Here is a 20,676-nt window from a genome sequence, read left to right on the forward strand (position 1 = left end):
GCGATGAGTGCAGCCAGCAAGCAGGGGCAAAGCTGGCTTTTGGCTGTAGCCCCCGTGGATGTCTGTGTTTGATGCCAGGGCTGGCAAGAGCTCCCGGGACCCCCTTGCGCCCAGTGAAACCCTAAGCAGGGCATGCTGGGCTCTCGTCCTCCTGCTCCTGGGTGCCAGCAATGCTCCAGCCCAGACAAATGCCCAGGGATGGTAGGAACCCCCTGGCAGGTGTCCCTAACCCTGTGGGGCAAAAGGAGGTGGCTCCAAGCCTGATCTCCAGCAGCCACATGCCTCCTGCCTGGCAAAAGGTCCCCAAGCATCCCCCCTTGCTGCCTGTGCCTCTGGCGGCTGGGGATGGATCCTGCCCTCCCCTCCCTCCTCCCAAGGCAGATGCAGCAGCCGGGGCTGCTCGCCAGCAGGCAGGGTTGGGGGTTCCTCCCTGGCTGTGTCAGTGGAGCTGCTGTCCTGCGGGTGCTCCTTGAAAGCAGATGTGGATTGCACATTGGGGATGGGCTTCTGCTTTTGTCTGGGACTTAAAGAAGTATTTTTTGAAGAAATCTGTAGAAATTGCGTGCACGACACCAGACTTAAGCCCTGGCTGCTCACAGCAGTTGTCTCCCTGGCCCACCCATGAAGGTGACACCTTGCTTAGGCACTTGGACATGCCCTATCTCCTCCGAAAGCTGGCTGGGTGCTGGGTGTGTTGAGCAAAATAAAGGTGTGCAGGTTCCTGGGCAGGAGCTGAGCACCCAGCGTCCTCAGCAAGGTGTCCCTTGAGTTCCCTGCAATTTGGCAGATGTCTTCAGCTCCCCGGGCGGTACCTCCGTCCCAAGGTTGGCTGCTTCATTAAAAAGCTCCAGCAAGCAGCCCAGGAATGTCTGAGGAATGGCAGCAAGGCAGGGAGGTCAGGGACACTGTGCAAGTCTTTTAAAACAGCGGTGTATAAATAGGACATTCCTTTGCATAATGTCCCATCTGCTGCCTGTCCTCTGCCAGGGTGCCAGGGTCCCGGCAGTGTCACTGGGATGTACCAGGGCTCCAGACGCCATGGGGACCTGTGTGTTTGTGGGATGGATCTGCAAAGAGCTGGGGAGAGCACATCCTCCAGCTGGGCTTTGCACCCCCAGATATACCCAAAAAGTTGTGGGTGTCAAGAAGATGCGGAGTAGCATTCTCCCTGTCCTCAGGCAGGTCCAGTTGCATTGTGGCAGTTGGGTTTTTATAATTTACTTATTTATTACCTTTTCTTTTGTGATCTCCATGGGGATGCAGTGCTCAGAGGCAGCTCCTGCAGCGATGCCAGGGACTGGTGACCCTCCTGGGCAAAGTGGGACAGCTGGGCTGGGGTGTGAAGCATGGCTCAGTCACCTGAAATTCCAGGAAGAAGCAACAGCCATGAGAATAAGGAATAGATGTCTCTGCCTTTGGTCTCTCCAGCAGCCCGGGTGTCCCCAGCCAGCGCCCCTGAAAAACTGTCCCCAGACATAATCTTGCCTCATAGCAGCCTCTCCCTCTGAGCCCCACTGCTGACATACCAGACCCTGGTCTTGCTCCCCATCGCTCCCCATCCCGCAGCAGGGATGCCGGCAGCGTGGGGCCCTCCTCCCACACACTCCTGGCCCCCTCCCTGCCCAGCCTAGCAATTTGGCACATACCTGCCTGTCCCAAATATTTGCTGGGGCTGGGTGGTGCCGCTTCAGTACCTCCCCTGGGCAAGGAGGGGGTGTGAGGAGGGGACGGCTGCGCCAGGGCTCCCAGGGTGCTGGTGGCTGTGAGCGAGGGTCAGAGTTCAGCCTGGGTTTCATTTCATTTCATTAGCAGACAGGCCGTATGGCTTCGTCTGCCTTGGGCAGCAGTTTCAAAGCTAATTTATAAGGGCTGATTCTCCTTGGATGAGCTACCCTGGTGAGATGCTAGTGAGGACTCCCGGAGCTGGCACCACCTTTCTGTCCCCATCCCTGCTGGTGGCCATGGGTTTGGGCTCTCATCCCTCCCACTGTCCCCCAGCCCTGCAGGGCTTGCTTTGTGATATCTTCTCCCCCTTCCAAGGGCTCTGGAAAGCAGTATTGGGAGCGAGGTGCTGAGCCAGGCTGCTCTCAGACCTCCCTGCCACCCATGGGGGTGTGGAGTCAGGGATTGGTGGGGGGCTTGGGGAAGGCAGTGGGGTTCCTGTGAACCAGGAGATGGACAGGGGAGGGAGAGGAGAGGGAAATGTCCTGCAGAAGTGTCCTGCTGGGGCATGGTGGGACCCAAGCCCTGGCTGGTCCATCCTGACGGCCACTGTGGTAGATGGTGGGTGGCCGTGGCAGGAGAGGCAGCCACGGCATGCTCCCACCCTCACGAGAGCTCTTGGCTCTTGTTTATGTTCCTGGGATCATAAAAATTCTTGGGACAAATTCTTGGCTTGTTCAGCCAGCCTGTGTTTGGGATGGCGTAAATGCTGTCGGCGTGAGGGCCAAAAGGTGCTGGAGAGCTGGCGAGGGGCTGCTCAGCCAGGGGGGCTTGGGGGCATGGAATGTCCTCAGCCTGTTCCTGTCACTGGTCCTCTGTGGAGTCCAGAGTATTTAAGCATCATCTGCTGCTGAGCTCTGCAGGGTGACATCTTGCTTTTCCTCTTCCATGTCCCATCTGGAGCCCATGCTAGAGCAGGGCTTGGTGCCTGCCATCTGCAGCGTGCCTCTGGCCCACACCCTGGCAGGACCTTCTGGTTGACGGCGACCACTGCGCAGTACCACGCACGCTCCCGCTGGCCCCAAGCTGAGGAATTCACAGCAGCTGAGGTTGGGAAGAGCTGCTGGAGGGCTCTGCTCCAACCTGCTGCTCAGCCAAGTGAGCTCCTGTTGCTCAGCTGAGATCAGTCCCAGGGAGGGGACACCAGGGATGAAGGTGTGACCACCACCATGGTGACCACCACCATGTGCGACTTTGCTGCTGTATGAGCAGCCCCTCTGAGTTTTTTTCTCAGGCTCTGCATGTGGTACCCCTCAAAGCTGTCACCCAGACGCACTTATTCAGGCATCAAAATCTGCAGTGCTAGGGGAGATAATCCACTGGTGAACTTGGAGACCCTCAGCATAGCCCTAGTGCAGAAAAAAACACCACAAATGGACCTTGCTGATCTCCCTGAGCCAGGCTGTGGCCATGGGATAGAGGGGCACCCAGCTTCCCCCCTCCCTGCCTGCCCCATGCCACCCACATGCGTCTCTTCCCCACAGGTCCCGCTGGAGGACCATGTCATCTACTCAGGCAACCTCTTCCAGTACATCGAGGAGAACAAGAAGTGGAGGAACCGCTTCTGCGTGGTCCCACACAACTACGGCTTGGTCCTCTATGAGAACAAACTGGTGAGGGGCATCACCCTTTTGCCCATCTCTGGTGGGCACAGGTCCAAAGGGGGACACTCCATTGCTGTGGTGGTGTGGCTGTGCTCCCCATCATCCATGACCATCTTTTTCTGCTCAGGCCTATGAGCGGGACCTGCCGGCCCGTGTGATGATCAACAGCGCTGGCTACAAGATCCTCACCTCTGTGGACCAGTACCTGGAGCTGGTGAACAGCAGTCTGCCTGGTGAGTGGTCCTGGGGACCTGGCATGCCTGGGGACCTTCTGGAAGGGGTGGTTTTGGGGTGTAGCATCCCTGGGGACTTCTGGAAAGGGTGGTTTTGGGGTGTAGCATCCCTGGGAACCTTCTGGAAGGGGAGGTTTTGGGGTGTGGGGCTGTAGGGAAGGAGAACAGCCCCATTCCCCCCGTGGGGTATGGGATGCAATGTGAGGTGTGTACTGCTAAGGTCCTGCCACAGCTGCTGGGGAAGGAAGGAAGATGTTCCTGTGGCCCCATGAGAGCTGCAGCTCCCACTCCTCCATCCAGGACCCCCCTGCTCACTGTCCTCCTGCCCTGGGTCCCTAAAGGCCGGGGCAGCCCCTGGGGAGTGGGGCAGGAGCTGCTGAAGCAGCTCGCACAGGGCAACAAGCCCTTTGCCAGTTCGGGGTATGTGCACGACAGCAGCAGGGGCAGACTGGCAGCTCTGGGGAGGGTTTCACGCTGGAATTAATGATTTTTTAATATTTATTTTCCAATTTTCATTTCCGATCTCTTTTTTGGAAGGAAGAGGCTTTTTACGCTTTTTTTGCCCCGTGTTTTTGGTAGAGTTCACAGCAAAGGCACTGGGAAGGAGCTGAGGAGTCTTGTGTACCCCTGCTGTAGCCCCAGTCCCGAATGCTGGGGGAGATGGACACCCCCAGCCCTGCAGCGTCCCCATCCCTGTCCTGCTCCTCAAAGCATCCTTCCCCCCTCTGCAGGTGTGACACCCAAATCGGGGCACTCCCCCATCTTGAAGTGCCCCACGGATTTCCCCCTCATCCTCTGGCACCCCTACGCCCGGCACTATTATTTCTGCGTGATGACAGGCAAGGAGCAGGAGAAGTGGCAGGCGGTTTTCCAGGACTGTGTACGACACTGCAACAATGGTGAGCAACGCTGGCAGGGGAGACACAGGGGCTTTGGGTGGGGATGGCATTGTCCTCCTGCTCTGGAGAGGGTCCTGGGGACCCTGCGGGGTTCGGGTTTGGTTTTAGGGTAAAGGGGGTGATTTGGGTGTCAAGAGGAGGAATTGGCTGGGAGTTGTTGAGCATCATGGAACATCTCATCTTCTCTCTGAGCGAGGGTGGGGAGCGGGAGGGATCCAGGTGGTCAGGGCATCCCTGTGCCTGGCTTTATCCCACTGCCCGTAAGGAATGCGATGCCTGCACGAGGGCAGGCAGCATTTGCAGGAGCCAGCACAGAGCCTGGCTCAAGAGACGCCCTGATGCCTATTTTCCACCCTGAGGTAGAAAATATTTGGTAATTAGTCATCGAAACCCCAAGCCCCACTGTCCGTCTCCCACCCCACCGGCACCGCCTGGCTCTGGCAAGCGAGGGCAGCGGGCAGAGGGGGTGCAGGGGGGGGTGCAGGGCTGCGAGGGGCCAGGGCAGAGGCAGGACCTGCCTCCCACGTCAGCGATACTCTGGCAGGAAAACACGATTTTCCTGCTTGGCTGTGGCCTGTGCGCTCCTGGGCTGAGACCCAGGTCCCAGTGGTGCCTTGGATAGTGAGAAGTTTCCTGGGGAAGGAGGTGCCTGTGCTGAAATCTGCTCAAAATTGTGTCTTTCAGTGGGCAAAGAGCAATGCTGCCTATTTTAAAAGTGCTTCTTTCACTCCTGGGAGCTCTGTGTAGCCCCAATTTTGCCAGAGCTGCTGTTTAGGGAGTTTAGTAATGTTTAGGGAGTTTAGTTGTTTGGGGAGTGGGGTAGCGGGGTTGGTTCTGGAGCTTGAGTTTGGATGGGGGTTTCCATCCTCCCATGTTAGGTTAAATCTTCTGAAAGCTTTGCTCTTTCCCTTCCTTTTGGTGCTCCTCACTGCAGGACACATCCACGTACTGTTGGTGAGCTGGGCGTGTCAGAGCTCATTGGGATGAGTGTCCCTGCAGCCCACCCGGGGCCTGGGCACCTTGGCGAGGGGCTGGGTGCAGCCACCCCTCCAGCCACTGTCCCCCCAGGGGATGCTGCTGCACCCCCCGTGCTTGCTAGCTGAACCCACAAAGGTGGGACACTGTGAGCAAACCCAGCTCCTGATACAAGAGAAACCGATTGTGCCTACTAACAAAAATTCACTTTATTTAGCTTTAATTTCCCCCCTGCCCTGGCTGCTGGGTGCTGCTGTGGGGGAGAGGAGAGATGTGAGCCCCTCCACCACCCCTGCTGCCAGCCAGGGTTGTGCCATTAAATCCTCTCCTCCCAGTGGTCCAGGGAAGGCTCCATGCTGGTGGGTTTCTGCATTTCCACAGCCTGAGTTTCTCTGCGAGATGGTTCTTCCCTCCCGAGTGCCATTTCTGCCCCTCACTGCTCCTGCGAGGTCCGAGATACTGTTTCAAATTCCATGAAAGCTCTTTTGTTGTTGCTGAGCAATTTATATTTTTTTTCCTAAACTAGAGTTTCTGTTTCTGCCTCCGGTTGTGATGAGTGTGGGAATTTTCACCTCCCTTTTTAAGACTGTATTTTTGTAACACCAGCTCTTCTGTATGGACTGGGGATGTGCAACATCATTCCTCATGCAGGAGGTGTCTAGCCTGGTTTCCCTGGAGCCTGGGTGCCCTTGGCTGCTCCGAGAATGTCCTGTAAGGTGGCACATGGGGCTGAAGCAGTGCCTGCCCCACTGACTCTTGCACCTTGTTGTGGGCAGGCTGCCCTGTTCAGCTGTGTTTGGGGCAAAAAACAACTTCAGACTCACATTCCTTCCTCAGCACTGTTCCCCTGATGAGAGGGGATTATCCTGTGCTGTGAGCAGGCTGGACTTTGGAAAAGCCAAGGTGTAGCATTGCTCTCCAGTGTTGGGTACTCCTATCCCACGGTGCACCATCACCTCAGGAGCCTTTCCAGGACCGAGTCCAGGCTTGGGCAGTTGCTTCCCGTCCCTGACAAGGCAAGCTCAGATCAGTGCCTAATGAGCTGGATATTAATGAAGCAAACTCATTAAATTTGCCCTGCGAAGTGGCACAGTGGCTTCCTGCAGCCAGCCCTGTCTGCTTGTCCGTGGGCAGGGCACAGGGCTGGGGACGGGTCCCCGCAGCCTGCTGTCCCCCAGGCTGAGCCAGGGATGAGTGACCCTGGTGGGGCAGATCCAGGTGGCTTCTCAGGGGGCAAATCCTGCCCTGCTCTCTGCATGGTTTGGAGGACGAGGTTTGGCTATAGCAGCTCTGGCAGGGGACTGAAGCCCGTAGCAGGCTGTCCCAACCAGGAGGTGATGCTGAGCTGCAAGGAGCCGTGGATGGAGGAGCACTGGCCCCTGGGAGCTCAGCCCTGCTCTGGCTCCCACTGAGCATTGAGAAAGGGTCAGACTTGACTTTCTGAGTATTTTTCCTGTGTATGTTAAGCTGCCCCTTAGGAAAAGCTGCTTAGGCTTGGAGTTAAATGTAATCATCTTAGAAAAATCTGTGTTCATTGGAAAAGATCCGCTTACCGCCCTGGGCTGTCCCTCCTGGGAAGGGAGAATCACCCCTGGCTGCATCTCCCCAGCACGCCGGCTCGCTGGGCGGTCCAGGGACGTGCCACGAACCTCCGCTGTCATCGCTGTGGGGATGCTCTCTGGGAGCCCCTGAGCAGGGTGGCTCTGCTAGGGGACCCTTCACCATGGGGCCACCCAGGGCTTGGGTCCCATCCTGCTTTCCTCCTGCCAGGGCTCCGGGCATGGGGAGGGGAGTTGGGGTGCTGGGGTGGGTTTCCCTCCCAGGAGCGTTTCTTTCTGGCTGACAGGGACCCCCAAAAGGCAGGGCCCAGAGAGGCTGGGGCGAGGCAGCGACACGCGTGGGACATGTGCCAGTGGGCTCCAAGGCTGTCCTGCCTGTCCACTGTCCCCATCTCCACCTCCCCATGGGACATGGCTGCAGGCTCCCAGCACCCTGCCCCTCATCCTGGGTGCTGCGGGGGGGTGGGGGTGATATCAGAGTCCCCCTTGTGCCGGTGGCAGGGACATCCCAGGGGGCAGCCCCACCAGCTGCAGCATAGCGTGCCTCCTGGGGCTGGCTCGGGGATGGGGCCCTGGCTCATCCCCGACACCACTTCACTGATTCCCTCTCCCTCCCGAGCTGCACTGCTTCCTGCAGTGTTGGGGGTCAGTGAGCCCCCCCTGACTGCTGAACCCCTGCTTCTGCTGTGCCTTCACGGCTCTCTGACCCCCCAGGTCCCCTGCACCCTCAAGAGTCACTGAGCCCCCCGTCCTGCCATGCCCCTGCTCCTGCCTCCCTGCCCTTCGTCCAGCTCTGGAGGGAATCTGGTGTGTCTGGGAGACCGCTGCCCCCCACCCGGGCAGAGACAGCAGCTTGGAGTGGGGTCCCCCAGTCCCAGTGATAGCCCTGAGCTTCTTGTGTGGGTCCGAGTGTGTCGGGGGGTGCAAGGGACCCCCTGTGAAGGTAGGCTGGGGTGCTGCAAGCAGCTGGGCTGCCTCTCGCTCCCTGTGCTGGGCTGCTCACTGGTCTCCTCCCCAGGGATCTCTGAGGACTCCAAAGTGGAGGCTCCAGCCTTCACAGATGCCGTCCGCATGTACCGCCAGTCAAAGGAGCAGTACGGCACCTGGGACATGCTGTGCGGCAACGAAACCCAGGTGAGGAGCTCTCCCCAAGGCTGGGGTGGTGGGCTGTGGGCTGAGCAGGGTCCCCAGAGCCTCCTGCCTTTGCAGGTCCTGAGCAACCTGGTGATGGAGGAGCTGCTCCCCGAGCTGAGGACCGCCATCGGCCCCCGGCTGAAGGGCAAGGCTCAGGAGCGCCAGCGGACCTGGATCCAGGTGTGGGGCTGGGGCTGCTGGGGGGGGGGTCATCATCATCTGCTCCCCCCCTGCCTGCACTAACTCTGCTTTGGGGGCTGCGCTGCTGCCTCCCTTCGCACCGGGCTGGGTGCCTGCCAGCTTTCCTGCCTGCCAGAGCCAGCGCTGCCCCCCGCATCCCCCCCTCTCAAGGCAGCCGTCCTTATTCTCCACTGTGGCTCTTTAAAGCTCCTTGTTGTCCCCCTGCGAGCGGCCCTGCCCATCCCTGCCTGCGCTGCCTGCTCCCTGGGGCAAGGGAAGCAAACAGGAGGAAGCCCAGCCCCGCAGCGAAGCCTGTCCTGGCTATATTTAGCCGAGCCATTTTTAGAGCAGCACAGGCTAAATCCAGCCTGAACCCTTGCAAAAGACTGAAGGCTCTTCAAAACTGCCTGTTAAAACCTTAAAAGCTGATAGATAATTACCACCAGGCTCACAATGTGCCACTGGAGCAGCCTAAAAATGCACAAACGCACTTTTTCAGTAGCTGTGGTCTTAGCTGCAAAGCTGGGAAGCCCAAGGGAGGGGGGGGGGGGTGCGGGGGGGGCAGCTCTGCCTCCCAGCAGCCCTGAAATCACAGAGTTTGGCTGCAAAGTGAGCACGAAGCCTCAGCAGGAGGCTTCACCTGCTTGGGGTTGGTTCCTGAGACCCCACGGGGCAGGGCATAGCTTTCAAACTGGGCCAGGGGCTCTCCTGGCTGGACCACCAGCATCCCCAGACCTGCAGCATCTCCAGACCTGCCTGGGGCAGGTTGGCTGATGGAGGCAGGGCTTGGCTCTCTGCCCCTCGGGTACCGCTTCAGAGCAGCTTCTGTACTGTGGGAGCTTCATCCCATGCAGCTTGGGGGCACGAGTGCAGGCACCTGGTGCTGGAGGCGCTGGTTAGGGGGGCAGCAGGAGGCATGGGGGGCAGCTGACCACGCCATCTCTCTCCTGCCAGATCTCGGATGCTGTCTATAGGATGGTCTATGAGCAGACTAATGCCCAGTACGATGCAGCGATGGCCAAGTGCGAACAGGAGCGGCCCCAGATGGAGAGCACCATCCGCACAGACATGGACCAGATCATCACTTCCAAGGAGCACTTGGCCAGCAAGATCCGAGGTACAGCCCTGTGGGGAGGTGCATGGACATAGATGTATGTGGCTGTGTTTGTGACCAGCTCCTGGTGTGGCATTACCACTATGTCACCAAGATGTGGCTGTTCCTGGGGTGCAGTGTGGCTCCTGCCAGCACAGCCCAGCACCCCTGGGGAGATGCCAGTAGCCACAGTTGCCAGGGTGCACATCCTCATTGGCATTGTCCCCAGAGGTGGGGGGCAAGGTGGACGGTGACCCCCTCAAGCAAGGCAGTGGGGCAGGAATGGGTCCAATACAGACTGAGAGCCCTCTGCAAAAAAAACTTGCATTGTCCTGCAAGTCTGGGAGCCATCTTCTGGAGAGGCTTGGGGAGGGGGACAGGTCCCCCACCTAGGGTGGGTTCAGGACCTCATTGGAAGAGCTGGAAGGGCAGAGGAGGAGCATCACCATGCTTATCCCGGCTTTCTGCCCAGCATTCGTCCTTCCCAAAGCGGAGGTCTGTGTCCGTAACCATGTCCAGCCCTACATCTCCTCCATCCTGGAAGCCCTGATGACCCCCACGAGCCAGGGCTTTGCTGAGGTGCGGGAGGTCTTCTTCAAGGAGGTGACAGACATGAACATGAACATCGTCAACGAAGGTGGTCTGGAGAAACTGGTGGAGGTGAGACCTGGTGATGCTCCTTGGTGGCTGGTGGGCTTGGGGGTGGTGGGGCCAGTCCTGCTGCCATCCTCAGTGTGGACAGCACTGGGGAATGCCAGGCTGAGAAAACACATGGGGATGAATCCTGTGTGGGGTGGCATGTCCCAACCCCGAGTATGCGGGGAGGCTGTCCTGCCCTGCTGAGCTTGGTTTTACCCCCAGTACATGGAGAAGCTTTCCCACCTGGCTTTCCACCCAGTCAAGATGCAGTCGTGCTATGAGAAGATGGACCAGCTGAAACTGGAGGGCCTTCAGCAGCGATTCGATGTCTCCAGCACGTCCGTCTTCAAGCAGAGGGCCCAGATCCACATGAGACAGGTGGGACAGGGACCAGGGTCCTCCTGTGTCCCCCTGGCTGAGCAGAGTGCTGGAGATGGGAGGCAGGGTGGGGAGCCCAGGCTGTGCCGCACTGGCAGGGATTTGGCTGGGATGTCTGTCCTGTCTCGGGGACCTTCATGTCCTTAGCACCCACCTAAGGACGTGTGATGGATCTGGCCCTTTGGGCTGGAGCCCAGGCAGGGTGGAACCCCATGGGTGGGCAGCAGCGTGGGGCACCCTTCCAACTCGGCACCCAGGCTTGGGCATCACGGCACAGCTGCCCCTTTGCCGCTGAGCCCACTGGCACCAGCAGGGCCAGTAGCCCAGTCCTGGGGGTCTGATCCAGCCAAACCTGGAGCGGGGTGTAGAAGGGAGGGTGCAAACCAGCTTTGGGCACCCTCCTCCCCCAGCACCCTTGGTCCCCAGGGTAGAGTCAGTGGATGTCGTGCTGGGATGCCAGGAACATTACCAGTGTGAAGGCTCATCTTGGTGTGGCAGTGCCCCAAAAAAGCACCCTGCTCACCCCCATGGTTGGTCCCTTTGGATTGCCCCCCTCCCCCGCGCCCCCCCCCCAGTACTGACTGTCTGCCTCTGCTCACAGCAAATGGATGACGCCGTGTTCACATTTGAGACCCTGCTCCACCAGGAGCTGGGGAAGCTGCAGGGCAAAGACGACTTGTGCAAGTCCATCCAGCGCATCCTCGAGAGAGTGCTCAAGGTGAGGGGTGGCGGGTCAGGGCCTTTGGTGGCTTCGTTCCCAGGGCCAGCAGCCTGCGGGAGAGGCCAGGAGTGACCTTGCCAATTTTAACAAAAGTCTTCAGGGAAAATATTTCTTTATATTGAGATTTTTTGTGCATTTTGATGGGATGTGGGGCAGGTGAGCTTGAAATCACCTGGAGGAACTAGGTCCCTCTTTAACACATGCATCACTGTAAAAGCCACCCGGGTTCAGGCTGGCCCAAAAACCTTTTCTGCAGATCGTGATGGAGGAACTGGCTCCTACCGGGGTTCAGGCACCCCCAGAACCGGCTGGAGGGAAGGATGTGAGGGGCAGAGGAACTTGCTCATGCCCATGGAAATTGGATGGGGGGGGGGGCAAATGGGGGAGCTGCCAGCCCGCAGCCCTCACTGAGCAGTACCTCTCACTCACCCCGCAGAAATATGACTACGACAGCAGCACTGTGCGGAAGAAGTTCTTCAGGGAGGCCCTGCTACAGATCACCATCCCCTTCCTGCTGAAGAAGCTGGCACCGACCTGCAAGGGGGTAAGAGGGTGCAGTTTGGGGTCGGAGGGAAGGACCACTCTCCCCCACGGAGGGGCTGGAGCATCCCTCCCTCCCATTGCCCCCCAGCTGAGCAGGCTCTCCCCTGCGGCAGGAATTAGCCAAGTTTCAGGAGCTGATCTTCGAGGACTTTGCCAGCTTCATCCTGGTGGAGAACACTTATGAGGAGGTTGTGCTACAGTCAGTGATGAAAGACATCATGCAAGGTAGGGTCCCGCAGCACCAGGGAGCCTGGACCCACTCAGCTCTTTGCCTCGGGGGGCTCCAGCACCCTGGGGTGGGTGTTTGGTCCTGGATGGAGTCAGTGTGAGCCAAACCTGAGCTCAGCAGCACCTGGAGGGACCGTGATGGATGCTGGGGACCATAGGAGGAAGGGTGCACCCATGCAGGGTGCTGGGAAACATAGGAGGAGGGATGACTCTGAGGAGGGTGCCGGGGGCTGTACCAGGAGCAGCTTTCCCAGCTGAGCAGTAGGTGAGATGCTGAACCCTCTGTCCAGCTCCAGACACCCAAGGGGCTGGCGGGGAGAGGTGCCCAAGCGTGGTGGGCACTGCCCTGTGCCCACAGCCCGTCTGACATCTCTCTCGGTCCCCCAGCTGTGAAGGAGGCAGCCGTGCAGCGGAAGCACAACCTGTACCGAGACAGCATGGTCATGCACAACAGCGATCCCAACCTGCACCTCCTGGGTGAGAGCATCCCCATCGACTGGGGCGAGGAGTACAGCGGGCAGCCGGAGCCTGAGCCGGCGGCCGACAAGCGCCGCAGAGCCAAGCAAGTGGTGTCAGTGATCCAAGACGACGAGGGGGGGCTGCCCTACACGGTGCGTGCTGAGGCGCTGCTGCAGCCCGGCTCCCCAGAGCCAGAGGAGCCGGACTCTGGAGCGCAGCCGAGCTCCCCCGATGGGGTGCAGGAGATCCGGAAGGCGCTGGCGAAGGAGAGCCTTGGGGACAGCGTCAAGGCGGAGGAGGAGCAGCTGACGAACGGTACCAACACCACACAGGAGAGCAGTGCCACCGAGGAGGTGGTGGTGGTGGCGGTAGGGTCTGTCACAGGTGACGTCCTCCCACAAGATCCAGCCAGTGAGGGGGACGGGGTGCACTGCGCCACACCGGCATCGCCTGTGCCTGGAGCTGAAGTCCCATCGGGGGCTGGGGTGCAACATGCTGCTCCAACATCACCTGTCCCTGGAGCCGAGGTCCCATCAGGAGCTGTGGTGCAACATGACGCACCAGCACCACCCATGCTGGCATCACCCATGCCCGGAGCCGATGTCCCGTTAGGGGCCAGTGTGCAACACACCGCACCAGCACCACCCAAACCCAGGGCAGCCGATGGCCCAGCAGAGGCCAAGGTGCCCCATGCCACACCAGCATCGCCCGTGCCCACAGCTGAGACCCCATCGCCATCCGCCGGGACCGCTTGCCACCAGCCCAGTGACAAGGAGACGGGTGAGGAGGTGACCCCCCCGGTTGGCAAGTGCAGAGCCCCGCAGCCCATGGGCACAACAGAGAGTGGTGAGGGGGTGCAGACTGAGTTCTAGCCCCATGGACTGGCCCCAGTGATGCTGGGGGTTGGGGTAGGGGGAATAGGACCTGTTGCGCTGCTGGGGACAGAAAGCAGCACAGCGGGAGAGGGAGGGGATGGGGAACACTGAGACCTTATTGCCTAGCCTGGAGGGGGTCCTCGCTGCTGCGTGGGTCTGGCCACAGCCAAGTGGTCCTACTGGGTCGGACCGGGGGGCCCCTGCCCTGGCACAGGGCACCCCCTGGACTCTGCTCTGTCCTTCTGCCTTATTTTCTTCTTTTCTACTGAAGAGATGCTTTATCTGCCTCCTCCCACCCCCGCCCCCGCCCCAGCACAAGTGCCTGTGGCTGCCAGGGGGGAGCTGGCACTAACCCCACCGTGGATGGGTGAGGGTCAGCCCCTGCCCCAACCCGGGGGTTTCCTGGAAGCCTGCCCACTGCCATCCTACCCAGCCAGCTCCAGCAGTGCCTGTGGGAGAGGGGACTGCAGGGGATGATGGAAAATGTGATAGCAGCCAGGGCAGGGCAGGGATGGGTGCTGGCACTGCTGCTGGTGAGGCGAGAGCTGGGGCTGGCAGCGCCCAGGCTGAGCTCACAGCACCCAGCGCCCACCCCCTGACTACCCTCACCGCAGGGTCTTCAAGCAGCTATTTAAGTTCAGAGGAAAATGTTAGAGGGGAAGGCGGCATTCACGCAGTGCCTCCAGGGGCTGCCTCCGGGCTGAGGCTTGCCACGCAGCGGAGGGACCCCAGCTCTCGCCCACTGGTGCTCCCCAGCACCGTGCACGGATGATTTCTCTGGCTCTCAGGCTCTGCAGGTTTTGGCACCTGCACCGATGGTGAAGCAAAGAGCTGGTGCCTTAGCAGGGGCTTGCTGCCCCCCCCCCAGCAGCCCTGCCCACCGTGGGGAGGGGGACGGGACTGGCACAGCCCCCATGCAGAGATGCTAAAAGCCCCGGAGCTGGTGGGAGTTGGCAGGACTCGTGAGCGTGAGACACGTGTGCACGTGCACGGAGCAGGGACCAGCACCCCAACACTCGCCTGTATTTTAGGTGCCGCTGTTTCTGCCTCTGAAGGGGGGTGCCCGGCTGAACCCGCTCGGGAAGGACACCCCCCAGAGTGCCTTGCTTTGGGAACTTAAAACCTGTCTCTTCCAGGATATTTTATTAAGAAAGTTATACAAATGTTTAAAAATATGCTTATAATAATTAATAAAACGGAAAAGCTTTATTTAAAGCCAGAGGAGACTGTTCTTATTCCCCCGCCCCCGGGGGCTGGGCTGGAGGGGTAGGGCTGGGGATCCCTACTCCCACTAAGACTGGGGGGGTGCCCCATCCTGAGACCACCCAGCAGCAATATGAGCCAGGAGCTGAACAACTGAGATGACTTTTATTAAAAGGGGTGTCCCGAGAAAGCAGCAAGAGGCACCCGCAGCAGCAGCTTCCCCTCAGCACGGCCCCACGCATGGCCTGGGGGCTGCTCTGACCCCATCCCTGAAGCCCTGGGCAGGAGTAGGGGGCAATGGGGGCGGGGAAGGTCAACAGGACCCCCCCTTGTCCCCAGAAGGCACTGTGTGAATTGGGGCTTGGTGCAGGGAAGTTCTGAGCAGGAGGGCAGGGATGCCTGTCCCCAGCATGTCCCCTTCCCCAGCAGGTCACTGGGCCATTCTTGTTCCAGCCAGGATGACCCCCCTGAAGTGTTGGGGGGAGGAAATGCCCAGCACCCCCCTGCCGTCATCACCCGGCCAAAGCTCCCTGAGAGCCGGGGGGCAGCCACCAGCCGAGGACGGTGGCAGTGTGGCAGAGTGCTGGCCATGGGACTCCCCAGCACCTCCCCATCCGAATCAGGCCAGCACTGAGGGTCCCTGCAGCAAATCCTTGGTGTGCTGTGTCCCGCACAGGACAGAGACAAGGACAGACCCAGCAGAAGTGACAGCAGCTATTCCAGACAAAGTAGCAGGAGGCATGGAGCACATCGCCCACCATCCCAGGGGGGGTGCCTACCCCCGACCGAGCAGGGGGTACACCAGGAAATAGCCCAGTGTGGAGCCCGCAATGGCCCCCAGAAAGATCCAGGTGTTGTAGGACATGACGGCCAGCATCACCATGTAGCCCAGCACCACCTGCACCACGTGGAACAGCGTCTGGCCGACGTGGTACTGAAACCACCTGTGGAAGATGGGAAACCCCATCAACGAGGGGCCAGGGCAGCTGGCACCCCTGCCTCGCCAGCAGTCCACAGCGGGCAGAGATGGGTTTGGGGAGAAGGGAGAGGGATGGGGGCTACAACCAGCAGTGCAGGGGGAAATCCCACGCCAACAGCACCGGGAGGGTATTACTAAGAGGTTGGCAGGAAGAAGAGCCTCGGGAATGGTCTGGGATGAAACAGAAAACCCCAGGGCTTGGCTCCAATGGCTTGTGCTGGGAAGGAAAGACCTGGGCCAGCTTTGCTGGGGTGCCTGAGCTGCTGCTGGTTCCCAGCCCTGAAGCACAAGGACCCTCCTGCACCCACAGTGGCTCCTGGGGGAATGCGAGCATTTAAGACAGTTGAAGAACACCCTGGACATCTCCCCCAGTACCTGGAGGGGCCGGGATGCCCCCAGGGCCACCTCCCGAGGCTGTACACCTGCCTCTTTCCTGCAAGCCTGTTAATCCCCGTCTGCCCCTTCACAGCCTTGCTCCTCTCCTGCGCTAGCCCAGGGGTCCTACATCCATCCCTGAGCCCCAGCCCCAGGCGACCCCACTAGCCAGGTGCATGGGGGTCCCCACAGTACCTGCCCTGTGTGAGGCCAGTGTCCTCCTCCTCCTCCGGCTCCACCAGTGCCTCTCGGCTGAGGCTGTGGGGCAGAGCCAGCAGCGCCCGCCGCAGCAGCACGGCCTTACCCATCTTGACGGCTTCGTAAAGCATCGACAGCAGCAGGATCACCAGCACTGAGAGTGCCATCCCTGCATGAGAAACACCCTGCTGCTGCGTGCTGGTGGGAGAGGGGGTGTGGGGGCAAGGAGGGGGACAGCAGGTCCTGGCACAGAGGGCTTGGGCACATCCATAGGATAAAGTGGAAGGAACGAAGGGCTCCTGGGATTGGGGTTGGGCCGCAGTGACAGGCAGCAGGTTTGGGATGTGCTGGGAAACGACGTATTTAGCCCAATCCCCCCTCCATATTCCTAGGGAGTATTTTTTGGAAGGGGTTGCTCTGAAAAAAATCAGCATCTTTGCATCTACTCCATAAAAATGAGAAGGTTGAAGTATGATGCTGGGACAATAATTTAAAAAACCCCAACAGCATAAAAGAAAACAGGAAGCTGAGTCACCACCGAGTGACCAGGAAGACGGGGGTTGGCAAGCCTGGGAGGGGGATGCTTCCCTGAGCAGCTTGGGAGGATCACCCCCTGCCCAGGGCATTACAGGGGCACGGCACTGTTCATCACGGTAGGAAAGGGTCAGCCAAAAACAGACAGTGCCCGCCGAGCTCTGGGGCAAGTGGAGCCCACCAGAGCTCTGCCCCGACCCCTCCAAGCAGTAGGTGCCCCCACACTAATGCTGCGTGGGGGCCCTGCTCCCCCTACTCCCAGCCCATTGCTAACACTGCTCCGGCTGGGAATGCAAAGCCACGGCTTGGTTCTCTGCCCCACATCCCTTTCCCTGGGTGGAAAACACAGCCGAACAGATGGGTGTCCTGAGGCTGGCAGCCTACCTGTGGGGGTGTGGACACTCCAGAAGTCAAACAGCAGCACTGCTGTGTCCGAGAAGTAGAAGGACATCTGGAAGAGAGGTCAAGCAGTGATGGGGCAGACAGGGGCTGGGGTGCCCACACCTTCAGTGGGTCCATGCACCCACCACTCCGAAGGGCTGAGCCCCAGTGCTGATGCTCAGCCGGGGTTTTACCAAATGGTGCAATTTCCCACCCCCAAATTCCTGAAACTGGAAGAGGAACTTGCACTGAAAATCAATCACGCAGACCACCCTCTAGCAGGACAGTTTTCACCTCTAGCAGCAGTTCCCGCGCCTGTGTCTGGGATGGTGAGAAAAAGAGTTTATCCCTGTGAGAGAGAGACGATCCCAGGGCTTCATTAGCCCAGATTTGAGAAGGGAAGGTCTGTGGGAGACAGACAGAAGCTAGTGGACATCATCTGCAGCCTGAAGCAGTGGTGGCCAGAGCCCAGCCACCCTCTGCTCTCCTCTGCCTCCCGTGGCTCCTCTTGTATCGCTGGGACCGGCCAAAGCACCCACAGCCACAGGCCTGATGATGGGCGCCAGGGCAGCTGGTCCAGGGCTGCCTCCCTGGCACAGGAGCATCGGTCCAAGCACTGGGGCTGCCGGGACCTACAAAGGCATCAACCCCCTCTTTATCACACTCAAACACGAAGAACAAGTACTGCTCTTGCGTAACGAATCCACCTACAGTGCTGATACCACAGCTGCCAAGTCTTGCTCCACCAAAAAGTGGAATTTTGTTGGGTTATTTTCTGCCTCCCTTCAGCGCTTCCCTCTAGCTAGTGCTCCTGGGGCTTGTGCTCTCTCCTCTGCTGCACCGACCCGGCTTTGGCCGCCCGCACCCACCGTTACTGGCACCAGCAGATGTGGCTGACGGGACCGGCCTCGGCCAGAAATACCATCCCATAACCGGGTGTCCACACCGCAGACAGGCTCTAATTACACCCTTCGGCCGCTTGTTACCCAAAGCACATTAGCATGTATAATTGGCTCATGCTTTTAAGCTTCCTTTGGCAACAGATTAATGATAATTAGCCTTTAAATAAAGCTAATTCTCCTTTGCAGGCTTCACCCATAAGTCTGTAGTGTCTTGTAAGGAAAAAGTAACTATCTTAAGGACAGGCGAAGAAAAGTGACCAGCAGAAGATCCCCTCACCGCACCAGGTCTCCCAGCCTGGGGTGAAGCCATGTGTCTTCAGGCACCCAGCGTGGCTGTGAGACCAAAACGATGCCTCTTGGGCCAATGACCCCTCGCTCCTCTCCTATAGCCACGCTAGAGCATGATCTCCCCAGACACAGCATCTTGCTGGGTGAGATGCAAACCTCAAAAGGATGAACCCTAAAAATCTCTGCGCCCTTTGCAAGAGAGGAATTGTGCTGGCGGGGCGATGGGGCAGGCCCAGGGATATGGCTTGGAGGGATGCGGTCCTGTCCTCACGCCCCTGCCCACACGGCAGTGATTCAGCAGGCGCTGGGGTAAGGCTGCGCCCTGCTCCTCCTCTGCACCTTGCTGGTGCTCACACACGCAAATCAAGCTGCTGAAAGATATCCTGCACTGCCTCCTCCCATGCACGCAACACCTATGTGTCACCACTTAATTCACTGCAGTTCTGGGGTTAACCTTCACCATTAAGTGAAAAAATCAGTGGTGTACATGTGAAGCAGTGTTGGGCTGCCTGGCACATCCCAACCTGCTGCTCCAGTCTGACTGGGACACCTGGCCCCGAACGGCGGGATGAGCTGCCTCCCTGCAGCGCACCGACCCCTGGGATGCAAAACAGCACGGCTGTTCCAGCCAGCCCCAGCTGCAGCCCCCACTGGGGACACAGTGGCCTGGGGAGATGTCCCCACACCAGGGTGCTCCCTGGAGCCAGTGGGAGCCACCCCTTGAGCCTCACTGGGATGCTGCTACAGGAGGCTGGTGCCAGCAAACCGGGAGGACCCAGGAGCCTTTAAGCATCGCACCTCACACCTGAGCTTAAAGCACAAACCTGTGCCACGGCGATGGATTAAGGCTGCTGCCACGACGTGAGCTCGAGGGGCTGGTGTCAGCTGGCACCCGCGACAGCCCCGCCACGGGGATGGACGAGAGAGTGACGGCAGAGAGCGGGTGACAGGGGGAGCGGGGGTGACAGGAGTGGGGGACGGGAGTGGGAGACAGTAGGGAGTGGGTGATAGGGGAGAGCTGGCGGTGGGGGAGCGTGGGTGATGGGGGAGTGGGTGACGGGTGATAAGGGGTGACGGGTGATAAGGGGCAGCGGGTGACAGGGCAGCGGGTGACAGGGAGCCTTCGGGTAGGGGACGCGCAGCCCCGGGGTGCCAGGCGCAGGCTGCCCACCCGCCGCACGCCTCACCGGGGCCGCGGTTTGGGGATCGCTGCCCGGCCCCGGCTGAGCGGGGGGCGCGGGGGGGGCGCAGCGGCTACGCAGGGACGTGCGTGGTCTCCGCGCCGACCTACGGGTCCCGCACCGGTGAGCCTGCGGGGCCCCCCCGGGACGCACACCCGGCCCGGCCGCCCCCCGGCCCGGCTCACCTGCATGGCGGCGGTGCGCGGCCCCGTCGCTGCCCGCCCCGTCGCAGCCCGGCTCGGCTCGGCCCGGCCCAGCCCGTCGCGGGGCGCTGACACGAGCAGCGGGGCTCGCTGGAGTTGTAGTGCGGAGGGGGGCGGGGCACGCGCCGGGCGGGCGGCCGCGGGCAGCGGGGAGGGGCTCAGCATCCCTGCGGGGGGAGGGGGCTCAGCAACCCCGGGCAGCGGGGAGGGGCTCAGCATCCCTGCGGGGGGAGGGGCTCAGCGTCCCCGGGCAGCGGGAGGGGGCTCAGCATCCCTGCGGAGGGAGGGGGCTCAGCATCTCCGGGCAGCGGGGAGGGGGCTGGTCCCGTTTCCCACCCCATCCCCGTTCCCAGCAGTAGCAAAAAGCCCCTCGAAGCATTCACGAGTGTTTCTGCCGCTTTCCCCACGGGAATCACAGGGCGCTTGCAACCCAGCCGCCGCCGCAGCTGCAGAAGACGAGAAGTCTTCCCCCCACCATCAAGGCTTTCCCGGAAAGGGGCAGGATTTCCGAAGGGGAACTTGGCTTCCCAGCTGGGGCCGCAGCAAGAGCACGCAGGCGCTCTCTCCTTGCTGGCCCTCCCTGCCCATCTCCATTTCCCGGGGGGCAGGAGCTGGAGCTGCCCCTGCCTCAGTTTCCCCAAGTGCTGATGCCCACAGAGGCACCCAGTGCCTGCCAGGGGATATACGTGTAAGTCCCTGCTTGGGAAGGGGATAGGGGGCCGCAGGCAAAACACCACTGTTAGTAGCCAGTGTATTTTTCCTTGTCACTAGAGAGGTGGAATTGAAGTTATTCACGGTGTGTTGGCTACTTGAATTAAGAAAAAATACTGGATAAACCCACCAATGCGCTACTTCTCTTTAAAATCTTTCCTCAAGTTTCCATCAAAAATGGACACCCGATTTTTTTGGCAGCTGAAGCTCCTCTGGGTGGTGGCCAGCATGGCTGGCGGGTGAGGTGAAGACTGTGCCTGCCGCTTTCCTCCTTTGCAAAAACACAGCGGAGAACGCTGCTAAAAAGAGTAATTTGTGCAAAGAAAAAGCAAAACCAAACAAAAAAAAAAAACCCACCCCAGAAAACAAAAAACATTCTGCCCTGAAAAAAATGTTGGTTTGCTGTCACTTGAGAGTCTGCTCTGCTTATGTCCCCTGGATCCAACATGTGCCTTGAGTTGGGATTTAATTTTCCCTTT

General features: G+C 59.9%; 2 protein-coding genes across 3 annotated transcripts in view; one reads left to right on the plus strand and one right to left on the minus strand.

Moving 5' to 3' along the window:
* The window catches only part of NIBAN2 (niban apoptosis regulator 2), a 31,313-nt gene extending 16,856 nt beyond the window's left edge, over positions 1 to 14,457 (plus strand). For both annotated transcript variants that reach the window (XM_037400326.1, XM_037400327.1), the window contains exons 3-14: positions 3,207 to 3,335; positions 3,454 to 3,559; positions 4,291 to 4,458; positions 8,011 to 8,126; positions 8,202 to 8,306; positions 9,261 to 9,423; positions 9,872 to 10,059; positions 10,261 to 10,416; positions 11,018 to 11,134; positions 11,574 to 11,681; positions 11,794 to 11,905; positions 12,296 to 14,457. In XM_037400326.1, coding sequence (XP_037256223.1) covers positions 3,207 to 3,335; positions 3,454 to 3,559; positions 4,291 to 4,458; positions 8,011 to 8,126; positions 8,202 to 8,306; positions 9,261 to 9,423; positions 9,872 to 10,059; positions 10,261 to 10,416; positions 11,018 to 11,134; positions 11,574 to 11,681; positions 11,794 to 11,905; positions 12,296 to 13,239 — 2,412 coding nt within the window. In that variant the 3' untranslated portion in view covers positions 13,240 to 14,457. The remainder of the gene's footprint in view (positions 1 to 3,206; positions 3,336 to 3,453; positions 3,560 to 4,290; positions 4,459 to 8,010; positions 8,127 to 8,201; positions 8,307 to 9,260; positions 9,424 to 9,871; positions 10,060 to 10,260; positions 10,417 to 11,017; positions 11,135 to 11,573; positions 11,682 to 11,793; positions 11,906 to 12,295) is intronic.
* SLC31A2 (solute carrier family 31 member 2) lies at positions 14,430 to 19,538 on the minus strand. The gene is made up of 4 exons (XM_037400329.1): positions 19,469 to 19,538; positions 16,916 to 16,982; positions 15,995 to 16,166; positions 14,430 to 15,389 (listed from the first exon to the last, which is right to left on the minus strand). The coding sequence occupies exons 1-4, from the start codon at positions 19,472 to 19,474 to the stop codon at positions 15,221 to 15,223; spliced, it is 414 nt and encodes a 137-aa protein (XP_037256226.1). The 5' UTR covers positions 19,475 to 19,538; the 3' UTR covers positions 14,430 to 15,220.
* Positions 19,539 to 20,676: the final 1,138 nt, after the last annotated feature.

This window comes from Falco rusticolus, chromosome 9 (assembly GCF_015220075.1).
Source record: "Falco rusticolus isolate bFalRus1 chromosome 9, bFalRus1.pri, whole genome shotgun sequence".
Taxonomy (NCBI): domain Eukaryota; kingdom Metazoa; phylum Chordata; class Aves; order Falconiformes; family Falconidae; genus Falco; species Falco rusticolus.